Raw genomic sequence first — 12,796 nt, 5'->3', positions numbered from 1 at the left:
AGATTCTGGTAGTAAAGAGGATCTTTGCTCCTTTTGAGTCATGAAAGGGCAAAAAAACAGCAAGCAAAAGATGCTTTTATTCCTGTGATATTTCAAGACGCTTACAATATCCTTGGCCTTTTCATTCTCCAGTGATAGTTTGACACATAATGCTGCAACTCAAATATCAGAGCAGTTTTTCAAACAGTAAATATTTTCACAAATGTGGAGGTAAAAATAGCCAGAAACTAGGCAACATGGTTGCTTGTGGAGAACAACTCCAAAAATCAACTTGCCTTGTATGATATAAAAAGTACAACATAGGCTTACTTTGTGACTGTGATTTTTTTTATTCTTTCATGATTATAAATATGATCAATTTTAGTACAATCTAGATTTTTTAAGTGATACTTTTGGAGTTGTTGAACTTTGCTCAACAGTGGAAAAATTGTTATAATCAATATTTTTATTAGCACTAGTAAAGTAACTTTAACCATTAATAGGATTAACTCTTTAACATATCTATCTTCCTATTCAAAAAAGCAATTTAGAAAAATTGTTATTTTATGTGTGTGTGTGTATGTGTGTGTGTGTGTGTATGTATATATAGAGAGAGATAGATAGGGATGAATACTTTTATTCATTTGTTTTTATATGGTGCTGAGAATCGCCCAGTGCCTCACACATGCTAGGCAAGCTTTCTACCACTGAGCCACTACCCCAGTCCTCATATGTGTTTTTGTTTGTTACATAAAATATTTTTAATAGATCTTGATGGTAAACAATAAATGTTTTACAATAGATTGGGGCACTTATGTCGATAGACAATTTCACAATACTTGATATGTGTTCTTTACTACCAAATTTATTTGTTGAACTAGGTTAAAATCAGTATAGCCATTTGAAATTCAAAAGCCATTTGAAAGAGAAAATCAATTAAAGTTGATTGATCAACAAATGATTGAGCACAAAACAGAATTCATTGCCTTTATTCTAAAAATCTGTTTATCCCGTTCTGTGTATTTTAAATAAATTGATACATTTCTTCTCCATTTCCCATTAGCTGCACTCCACAAAGTTTGATGGGGGCCCTAATGACAGATGAATTAAATAAGTGACAAGCTTCAAATGCTTCTAAGTTTTCTTGGTACATAGGGATATTTTATGACACATATGCACAAGGCAAACATAGGGATATTTTATGACACATATGCACAAGGCAAACATGCTACTTGCTTAAACAGATATTAAGGTCACACAAGTATCTATTCACTAAAAATACTGACAGAAACTAAATATGAGGTATTTATTTCTAGTAATCTTCCTTTGAAAATATTTCATGCTAATTAACAAGACAACATTCTAGAAATATGCATATCTAATTCATTTCCTAACTATAAATGTGGTCACAGTGATCCATTACAGAACTATTGTGTGTGTGTGTGTGTGTGTGGTGTGTATGGTGTGTATGTGTGTGGGAGCTGGCTATATATATATATATATATCCTGGCATAAAAGATACATTGAAAAATTTCTATTGAGATAAGTTTCAAGTCTTTGTCATTAATTGCTAACATATGCAAATCAAGGTGAATAATAATAGTGTTGCAGCTAGTAATAAATTCCATTTGAATTCCCATTGTTGATTTCTTTTCTCTTTATCTTATAGGGCTTAAACAAGAGTAGTCTGACATACATTAGTAACATATTATATAGATGTCTAGATGCTCTGGATTTATCAACCATAGTTTTTTATAAAACTACAGAATTGCCTCTTTATATAAGCAAACACTGAGTATTTAACAATAATATATTGCAACATAAAAGTTCTTCCTTTCTTTTAATGCAACATTAATGAAGTATCTGTAACATTGTTACCTAGCTAGAATCTAAAATAAATTATTTTTAAAATTCTCAGTACTTCTTTCTGTGGTGTGTGTGTGTGTGTAATTGAATGCATTTATTCAGTTCCATCAGCCCTTCTAGTAGTATGAAATATAGGCATTCATTTTCTGTTTAACCAGAAAAATGAAAATGCCTTAGAGATACAGCAGGAAATAATGAGGACAACTTTTGTTTAAATTATATGTTTCTTTAAAATATAGTGCACAAACATGAGTAGAAATAGAAAAATTCTAACTTTAAAAACTATAACCTCTAAATGTTTTCAGTAGGCAAACTGTCAAGAAAAATGATAGCAATAGTGAAAGCAGTTTGTGCTTTCTTGACTATACAACTGGAAGTAGCAAATCTTGATACAAGAGGACTCAGATTAAAAATTTACAAAAATCAAAAAACAAAAACAAATAAACAAACAAACAAAAAAAAACAGAAACTCAGACCGTCTCAGCCCAGAGTAACTCCTTTCTCTTCTCAGAGTGTCTGATCAGCTAAGTTCTAAACCTTGTGTGTTCTTTTTTCCCCCAAGACAGAAAACTCGTGACTTCTCTATATTCTTTGCTCTTATCCTATATCAGTGTATTCAAAATTCAACTTGTGTGCAAATAATGAATAAAAATTTAAAACTTTATCCAAAGCTTAATAAAGAAAAAGAGCCTCTGTCCAGAGAGTTTATGTAGACATTCAGAAACATAGTATCAGTGACTAAATAACAGAATAAACAGAATTTTTTAAAAAATGGTGGAGTCAAATAAACCTTTCCAATTTCTATTTTCACCTTTACTAATACACTGGAAATAAATCCATTGACAAAAGCAACCTAATCATTTTGTTAATGTCAAAAAATATTATCTCAACTAGTTAATGAAACATCAAAAGGAAAAAAATGGCAGATTGCAGTAACCCCAAATTCCACATTTTAGTCCAAATCACTAGCATAAAGGTGTTTACTCATATCACCCCCAAATACAATAGAGTTGTATCATACAATAGGGAAAAATTTCCACCAACTTTTTTGCCACAGGATAAAATAGCTACTTTCCTTTTTCTTTCAAATATTAAAATAAATAAATAAATAAAGGACATGGGATGAGGCAATCATATTAAACTAAGAAATGGTAAAGGTAAAGGCATTGTACAAATAATTATAAACTACATATATTAAAAGCAAGTTGAAAATAGTATTAAAACATTAAAAATAGTAATAAAAAGTCTCCTTGGGCGAGGTTTATCATCTTTTAAAATGTCACAAAAATTAATTCTTTACTAGTCATACAAGTATCTTCACAGTTCACCGAAGAGACAACTTATTAAAAGAGAGTTATTCATTAACACACTTGAAAACTTTAGGGATTTCAATCTTTTATTGCGATATTTATTAATTGGTAAAGAATTACCACAGAATTTTAGATTTTTTGAGGAATTAAAAAAGTAATACCTCCACTGCTGCATTACGTATATATTCTAATAAGGCCCCACCAAGGTGAAGCAAATAAGCTTGGAAATTTAAAATGTATAAATATTTAATCTATAGGTCATGTGTTGCTTGTATTATTATCTTACCTCAATGATTTTGTCATGAACCTCCAGACCATCTGCTCTGTCAGCAGGTCCATTTTCTAAAATTTTTGAAACATAAATTCCTTCAGTAGATGGTTCTTCTTGATTATTCTATAAAAAATATAATCATCAGCAGAAAGAAATAAGCAAGTAACATTTTTATAAAGGACAATTTTCTAAATGTAACATTGCCAGTCTTCCTTCAATATGTAACTCTCTCAGCTGGGAATTTGGCAGAGAATTTTAACTTACTTAACACCAACTAGTAATTAATCAGGGTGGCAGTTTTAATGAACAAGTCCAGCAACTCTGACAAGATTAGCTGTTCATTTTACATTTTTGAGTACACATAAAAAGCTCTGGGAGAAAAGGGCATATGCAAGGTGAGATCGACTGGTTTCTAAGTCTTATTTCTATACTATCTCACTTCTACAGGGTGATAAAGTTACAGAAGAAAAACAAAGCATATCCAGACTGTATTTGTACAATATGTTTGATATGTGGTCATATATTTGAAAATATGATTTAGCTTCCCAATGTGACAAATTTGGAAATAACTTTGATCATGTCTATTCACAGAGGTGACTGGGAACTTGCTCTAGTGTAAAATCCCAAAAGATCAACACTAAACTGCAAGGAAACCCATTTGACACTGATCTTTATATGTCTCCAGGTGCAATATGTCTCATGACTGGACCTCAAACATATGGCCATTGTATAAATAGGACATTTTAGTCAGTCTCAGGAAACCAATTATACTGTAAAACTTATTTAGAAAAAAATGTTCATCATCCTATAATAAATTATTACATAGTTTGAAATGTCATTTTACTTCATGGCAGGCTAAATAAAATAATTTCATTTTATTTCACATGAATTTTAAGAGGCTTTTAAAATATCCAGTGTCATCTAAATGTCAAATACCTAACTGACGTTTATAAAAGTAGTCCTTGGGGGAAAAGAGAACAAAAATGGTATGACAAGACTTCTGTCTTTTCATCATACATGGGGACCACCTTAGAAGCATATGCACAGCAGTTGTGAGTTGCTAGTTTTGCTTGCTGCATCCTAGACACAGAAGAAAACAGGCCACTGCCATCCTGACTGGAATAGCACATAGTCAATAACCCTATGACAGTTTCCTTGGATAATATGTGTAATGCAGGATGCAAAATTTTTTCAAGGCAGTTTATTGGGTAAATTAAACAACAGAATTTTTAAATGTTATCACCTTTTTCCAGTTATGATGAAAATTAAGTTGACGTAGGATTTGAAAGATGTAAAAGAGCTTTGCAACTACAGTATATAAGTTTATAATATGCATTAGAAAGCCCTTGGTATTAATGTACAGATCATTGTTCATTCAACTAAATGAAGGAGTTGATTTGGAATGCTAAAAATATTTCAAATCAACTTTCTTTAATAAGGAGCTTCCTATGTAATTGTGAAAACAATCATCCCTTATTTGAATTTAACTGTTCACTCAACGTGTGTTATTGACTTCCCAGCCTGCATTAACATTTAAAAATCTGACTTAATAAATTGGAATTATAAGCAGACATACAATTGCCTAATAGCAAACAGAAATTGTCTATAAATATTACTGTGAAGTAAGCTTATTTAAGAAATTTGACTATGGTGCCAAAGATGAAATGTGAAATGAATCTTTCTTGAAAGCATCTAGGAGAACCAAGTTTGTTAGCTATTGATTTTTACATTTCTCTAAAAGAAAATCTTGGTACATATTGGAAATTTTGCATTAAGGAATTTAGCATTTGATCACCAGCATAATTTTAAAGATGAAACTGCTTGTTTTTCTGACCCCAAATCCACAAATGAAAGCTGTCTTCTCTTATTTTATAAGCCAAAGAGTAATGCACTAAGAAGGTGGGTTACCTGATTTGGTCGACCTCCTATAATGTTGAATCCCAATGTGTCATTTTCTCTTTCTAACACAATGGTAAATGACTTCTGTTCTTCATCCTAGAAGAAAAGGGATAAACTGACTAAGCAAAAAATATAAAAGAAAACAAATACCATGTGAAACTAGTTTAAAATGGTAAATAAATGAAACTTTGAATAGGAGAGAAGCTTAAAATGAAGGGTGGCTGAAGGTTAATTTCTTCCTAAGAATATTTGAAAGTATGTTTCAAAAGGAACAACTCTTCTTGTGACAAAAAAAAGAAACTATTTTCAAAAATGACCAAATGGCTTTGCATTTTTACATATGCAGCTTTTATCCAGTGTAATATCTAATTTTGATTTCACCATAATTTAAAACAGATTTCTGGTTTAACCTTGCAGGAATTTTGTAATTTTCTCCTTCCATGACAGAAAAATAAAATAAATTGTCAGAGAACCTTAGAAAGATTTTTTTTGTAAAATTTTCACTTTACAAAATTTTAAGGGATTTCATAAATGCTATGTAATATTCAGGTTGCTGCTCTAATGCAGGATTTGTTAGGTTACAATAATCCTAATATTAAATAATAACCCTATTTGGTCTTGCACAAATCTTGCAGAAGGGAAAAAAAGTGAATTTTTGCTAGGCAAAGTAGTATGTATTTCTTTCCTTATAATCCAACAACAGTTTAATAAATTATAAATATTATTATAAATTATATCTACAACCTGTTTGTGAGCAAAGACCAATTTAAATATAAGATGAAACGGTGCTGGACAAGATGAGTTTTATTCCTGGTTATTTATATTAATTTATCTTGGGAAATCAGATTCTTGTAAATTACTTCTGAATGATAACATTGCATAAGCATCAGCCCTATTGCCATCCCTAGTACCTTTCCCAGGAGCTTTTCCCAGGCAGTGCACACAGCAGCCCCTGCTGGCAGTGGAAAAGCATTTCTGAAGAGCACTAGAAAACTGTTTGATAATTAATCTGCAAATCACTGGCAGTTGTTCCTCACTTTTCAAACCACTGCTTGACTTGTGTGGACTTCTCTGTCCTATAATTCTAACTGTTACTTCTTTCCATCAGACTTTGAAACCTGGATTAGTAATGCAGAGTATATTTCTGGGCCTCTCTCTGGTCCTCACATTTTGTAAATTTACCTGTGTATAAATAAGCTAGAGAAAGAATCCTAACATCTAATCTTTTAAAGCATGGTCTGCTTCCCTTTATCAGGGTAGAAACATTTTAGCCCTTCTCATTCCAGTTATCATTTTTTAGGTTCAAAGACAGGAACATCTAAACTCAGTGCCTGAGTTGGAGGCAGTGCTATGCAATCAGTCCCAAATGGGAATCTTTCTGGGTTGCTCCTCCCAGGAGTACTGAAGAATGAAAACAGCTCCTTGAATGGAGCGCAAGTTCTGCTAAATCCCTGCTCACCATGGCAGCGACCAACAATGTCAAACACTGTGCTGAAGTCCTCCAGAAGAGAAGTAACAGCTTTATAAACAAGCCTCTTCACACGGGGTGCTGCAAAGAGGCTTGTTTATGCCATCTGAAAGTCCGCGGTCGGTCCAGGAGTGCAGATCAGGGCCGGCGCTTCGACAAAGAAGGAAAACAGCCATAGCCAACAGACTCCCAGGGCCAGTCCAATTGCTGATAGATGTGGGTGCTCTCAGAACAGGCTTCCCAAGTCATAAGGTACTTGCGCCTGCCACCACCACCATTAACGATCTTTGAAGATCCCAAAGCAGGGAAGGGTCTTTTAGGGAGAATCAAGGTGATGAAACTAGAAACTCTAAGAAAACCCATCTCTCAACCTCCCAATCCCTGAGCTTGTCCTGGTCCTCTCATCCCTCACAGTCCCTGCACGAAGTAGAGTAGTTGATTGATAAGGGCAGTTTGACAGAAAAAGTAAGTCATTCATGGGAAATGCCTTTCCTTCTCGAATTTGCTTCAGGCACATTGCACAGGCACAAAAGATAGGCAGAGATGATGGAGTGGAGTGGGGAGTGAAAGATGGGAAACAAGAGTCTGGATGGGAAAATGAGTCTTCCCAATTTCTACTTCTCAGGGAAAAGTTGGAATTGGATCTGTTTAACTCTTTCCAATCCTAATATACACGACAAGGGGCTGTTCCTTGTTAATTGCGACAGTAATACACTTAAAAGATAATGCCAGTAGAGGACAATCAGGGCGTATTGGATGTTTCCTACTGCATGGTAAAGAAAGATGCCACCTCCTAAAGGAATTCTGAAGTACCAGGAAGAATCTTCCTCTTCCCACCCCAACCAATCATTCCCGGTGCCCACTCCCTCTGCGCTTACCCTGCGGTGGCCGCGGTCCAGGTCCCGGGCGAAGTTGCGGATGTGAGCCATGTACTGGGTGAACTTCTCCTGATACCTGCGGGCTGTGAGCTGTACCTCGCCCTGCAGCGTCCAGAGCTGTTGCAGCAGCGCCTTCTCACGCTGCCTCCAGGCGAGGACCTGAGACTTGGGCCCCTGTCCGCTGCCGCAGCGGCCGACTGGTGGTCCTCCGCCTGTGTCCCCGCCCGGGCGGGCCCTGGTCGCTGGCCTGCAGCCCCCCCGCGCGGGAACTTCCCCGCTGCCTCGGTAGCCGCCCCGGCCCAAGGCGCAGCGCGGGAGGCTGCGGCAGAGACTGGCTGGGCCGAAGTCACAGTGCTCGACGTGCTCTGCCAGCTCCTGCAGCCGGACTGTGTGGCCACAGCCACGCGCGCGGTAGTCGCACTGGATGCGCAGCTTCTGGATGAGGCTGCGCAGCGGCAGCACCCTATACAGCTCTCCTGGCGCCAGCGGTTGGCACTGTAGCGGGCACCGGCGTCTCCGCGCCGCCCAGGGTAGCAGACAGCTGGCGCAGAAGATGTGCCCGCAAGGCGTGCACAGGGGCTCCTCCAGCACCTGGCCGCACAGCTTGCACTGGAAAGCCGGGTCCACTGCTTCCGCAAAGCGCTCCAGGGCAAAGCCCATGTTAAGGGTGGGGAAGAGGAGTCCGTTTACTCTGAGCCCCCTGCCTTCCCTGGGTTGCCCCTAGACAGAAGTCTCACTGCGACCTTGGCTCTTCGGAGGGGAGGAGGAGGTTGGGAGGTGTGATCTCAGAGTTTGTTTGGCTTGAAGTTTTCAGGCTTTTTTCTGCTCGGTCCCTGACTTCGCCGTATTGACGCTAATAGAAGCCACCTCCAGAGACCCCAGTTTTCTTGTCTGCTTTGCAATTTATGTTCTTTCAGATTTTGTACGAGGAGAACTGAGGTTAGTTTAAAATGACCCTTGAGTAAGCGGTGTTCTTTGTCTGATCAGTGAACTTCAAGAAGTCAGGGCTCTTCGCCCTGGGAAGAGAGGGTGATTAGTACAGTGCGGATGTTAAAAACAACTTTTAAATCCACCGGAATGTCAGCTTCCTGAGAGCAAGATCTTTGGTTTTCCGCTAAATCTTCATTGACTTGCGTCAAGTAGACCGGTTAAAGTCTGAAATAAATGTACCTTTGTTCTTTCAAATCTGTCCACTACAAAATCGCCAGCTCAGAAGCTGCTACCTGAGGACATCACTATTAGGAAAATAACCATATAGGAAATTCACAGAACCAGGCTTCCCAGACCGTGATCCAGAGATCAGGTGAGTGCAGAGAGGCAGATGCTTGCCTGAGCAGCAAAGATGGGGAAAAGGCCCTGTGCTCACTTCAGGATCCCTCCTTCTTAGTCTCAAAGAAAACAGTCACACCCAAAGTCTGCTACCCAGCAAGGAAGCTGGGATTGTAACCCTGCTGTCTGACTCCAGGTTCAATCGACACAACATTTATCTTACTTCTTCTCATAAGCATTTTACCACTGGGAATAGATCATCTGGGCACCTGGAAAGGGAAGGATTATGAAAGAAAGCAGTGAAATCACATAAAAGTAAAATCTTAATGGATATTTCCCTCTACTAACGCTGAACATACCCATTGATCCAAATCACCCCCTCTCCTAATAGGACTCTTGATTAAAGTGTGTAGCATGCCAGGCTCTCCTAAAACTGCACAGTAGAGAGTCCCTCTAAGCCCTCCTGCCTAGCTTCCTTCACCATCTTCTGAAATAGAGGAAGGCAAAGAGCCCCTTATTACTGGGGGAAGCAAGTTACTTATTCTGCAGCAACTGGCATATGTTTAAGATGGGTTTTGTACATCAATCATTGATGATCCCTCACTGCCAGTTGAGTGTTGTTCCTGGAAAGTTGTGAAGGCATCAGTTTGTATTGAACAAGACTCCAGAATTGTCTTTTAAATTCTTAGAAAATTAGCAAAGGTTAATAATCAGGTCTAATAAGAACTTTCTGTTTGAAAGATGAGATTTTGTTAGAATAAGTCAACAGTCAATGAGAATCATGGAATAGCATTCCAGGTATTTGACATATTTTTAAACCTTTCCTTCAAAATGAGATACTGCATTACACATTTGATACTTATAAATATATGATTAAATAACATTTGCCACTATGTTTCAAACATATTTGTATGAATTGCATAGACAAAGAATGCATAATGTCATAGAATTTATTCAAATATTTCTGGGTGATCTATTTCACCTTTAGCACATAAAAAGCTTATACAGTTATATTATAGTGATAATTTTGTAGCTATATCTTGACATTTATATGTTTTATAATAAACACAATGGTACTGAGAACATTTTTAAAAGAGAGCAAGAAGAGATAGAATCTAAAATTGTGCTATTGAGGTATTAGGAGAATGGCACTTGCAATTACTTGAAAAAAGAAGAAATCATAAAACAATGGTCATATGATGTCCTTAGTCCACCATAGAATTCCTATTGCAAAAATGAGGAATGTGAGCAGATTATGGTATGAGTAATTCCAGGATGTGTCACATTTTGATTATTAATGAGAAGGCAGATGTCAAAAACCTTGTCCACAGAGAATAACAAGTTCAAAAATGAGGACATGTGAAGTGAAGCCAAGAAATGAAGTAGGCCAAAAAGAAGCTTGGAAAAATACTTTACATAAGAAAATGCAAGCTTGAGCATTTCCAAAAGAGTTTAGCATAAGGAGAAAAACATTACAAGAGTTAAACACCAAAGGAATTGACACACCTAAATGGCATAATAAACCTGCGATATCAGTTGAATCAGATAGTGGCATTTCACTTCCCAGACAGGAAAAGATTTTTCTATATATTAGGAAAATATTAATATCACTGAAAAGTTTTGGTGAGCTAGGAGCACAGAACCTAATTAAATAGAAGTCATTATCTTAGGTAAGCAAAGACAGCACTTGGAATTAATATAAAATATGCACAAATATTTCAGCAAAACAGACAAGGAACATTTAAATGTCTTTTGACAAATGAGAATAATTAGCATTGCATTTAGCATTGGACATACTTTTAGGTTTTCATTGATCATAATTTTCTCTCTTTTACAAATCCCTGGATAGTGAAAATCGCAGGTTAAATAGTTGAATAGCGCCACTGGGGAAGAGCTGAAAGGGAAGCCATGGTATCCCTGCATGTTGGACAAGGTCAACTTCTAGCTGTATTTTTAGTTGTGGCCAAGACCGGGCCTGTCACTTTTCTCATAAACTTTCATTCAAGCTGGACAGGAGAATGCTTTGCCAACTAAGAGGAAGAAAAGCAACAAATCAATTTACTTTATCATCAAGCCAAGAACCATGGCTTGATTCAAAATGTCTTTAAATAATCAGCATTTGGTTGAGTATTTTCAGCCTAGTAACTAGCTTTTATTTGAGTCCACTGCCAAGGATCATATATTCATAAAAAGAGATAAAGAATTAACTTGTTATATTATTTGGGCCAATTCCTAGAACAAGAGCAGTAATGAAACTGGGCTGTGCCTGTGGGTGTTTCCAGTGAGAAGAGGCATGATTCCAACCCAGCTGAGTCATCTCGAGTTCCAAGGATAAGTAGAGATCTGGGAGTTATTGGGTATTAAGTCGTATGTAAAAAAGATCTAATATTGAGATACTCCATTGTAAGATTCAAAAATGGTGAATACAGAGGTGAAATGGGAAAAAGAATACTTTGTTCCTTTAAAGCAAAGATAATGCTTTAGTTAAAACAATTCATTTGCAATTTTATTTTTTGCTCATGTTGTCTCATCCATTTGATTAAGAGTCATAAAGTCAATAAGCTTGGAGAAATTTTTCAAAGAATAATTAAATAAATGTGTATTCAGACAGCATAATTTAGTACTTTAACATAATAGTGTTTTTTAAATCCTCTTAGTAGGACTTTCTCATAAAGAAAATTTCACCATTTATTATTTTATTTTCTCAAATTTTCTGGTTACTTATTTTGAATAGTATTAAGTCTCTTCTCATATGAATTTTATCAAGGGTCCTAAACTGAAGCTATAACTTTATAAAATTATACCTGAGGTATAATTACTTGGATACTTTAGGTCAAAATAGTTCCTTTAGAATATGTTTATCCCTAGTATTGATTTAGCATTCATACTTGTTCCTATATTAATAATTTTGTATCATTAGCTAGGATCAGAATTGTACCTTGTTGCATAAATGATTGTGTTCATTGAGCATGAGGTAATTAGAAAGTCATCTTGACACATTTCATAAAAATTTAAAACTTGACAGGATAAATAAAATAAATGAAAGATGTTTTCAAGTTAAGCTGGTTGAAAGAAAACTCATTTAAAATGAGTCAAAAGTTTTCATGATTAGGCTGATTATCCTATCAGTGATCCATTGTGAATATGTTTTACTCTTAGAAAAGTACAGAATCAGTTAAATCCGAAGAACATAGAGCAGTATCAATCCTTATAATCCCCATCTGTTGACACGCAGTCCATTAGGAGTTATTGGCTATTGTCTTGATTTTCTGCTGTCTTTGGCAAAATGAAGAGTTAGAAGGGGCGTTATGATAGTATAGAATGCTATTTCTAAGAGGAATAGAATGATATGAACAAAACTATTATGTACTCCAATATAGAGTAAATGATTTATAGTAATTGTACAGTCTCGGTGGGAATGAATTATCAGACAAAGCAGAATGAGGACTTTGAAGAAAATCAAATTCAAGAGAGGTATTGAATTAAAAATTGTGGCAACTTTCAATTAGATTATGGACTGATTTTTCTGAAATCACTGAGAAATTCCTTAGGGTAATATTACTATCCTTTTTAAGAGGGGAAAATTGTAAAAAGTAGTTTACAGAGAAAATATATTAAATCATGCATTTAGTTATTCTTGATTTTGTATGAAATCTTTGTAAGTCACAGTCACTGACAAAGAGAGAAGGTACCAAAACCAACCCCAAGAACTAATATGTAATAACTCTTACTCAGTAACAGCAAGAGCTCTACACTCTTTTATTTATTTATTTATTTTTACAGACTGCATTTTGATTCATTGTACACAAATGGGGTACAACTTTTCATTTCCATGGCTGTACATAATGTAGATTCA

General features: G+C 36.0%; 1 protein-coding gene across 1 annotated transcript in view; it reads right to left on the bottom strand.

The window, feature by feature from the left end:
- Pdzrn4 (PDZ domain containing ring finger 4) overlaps positions 1-8,378 on the bottom strand; it is a 358,359-nt gene extending 349,981 nt beyond the window's left edge. Inside the window, exons 1-3 of the mRNA XM_047549877.1 lie at positions 7,672-8,378; positions 5,335-5,421; positions 3,442-3,549 (exon numbers count right to left, since the gene is read on the bottom strand). Coding sequence (XP_047405833.1) covers positions 3,442-3,549; positions 5,335-5,421; positions 7,672-8,331 — 855 coding nt within the window. The 5' untranslated portion in view covers positions 8,332-8,378. The remainder of the gene's footprint in view (positions 1-3,441; positions 3,550-5,334; positions 5,422-7,671) is intronic.
- Between the last annotated feature and the right edge of the window lie 4,418 nt (positions 8,379-12,796).

This window comes from Sciurus carolinensis, chromosome 4, assembly GCF_902686445.1.
Source record: "Sciurus carolinensis chromosome 4, mSciCar1.2, whole genome shotgun sequence".
In the NCBI taxonomy this organism is placed as follows: Eukaryota; Metazoa; Chordata; class Mammalia; order Rodentia; family Sciuridae; genus Sciurus; species Sciurus carolinensis.
This window is presented reverse-complemented; position numbering and strand designations above follow the sequence as displayed.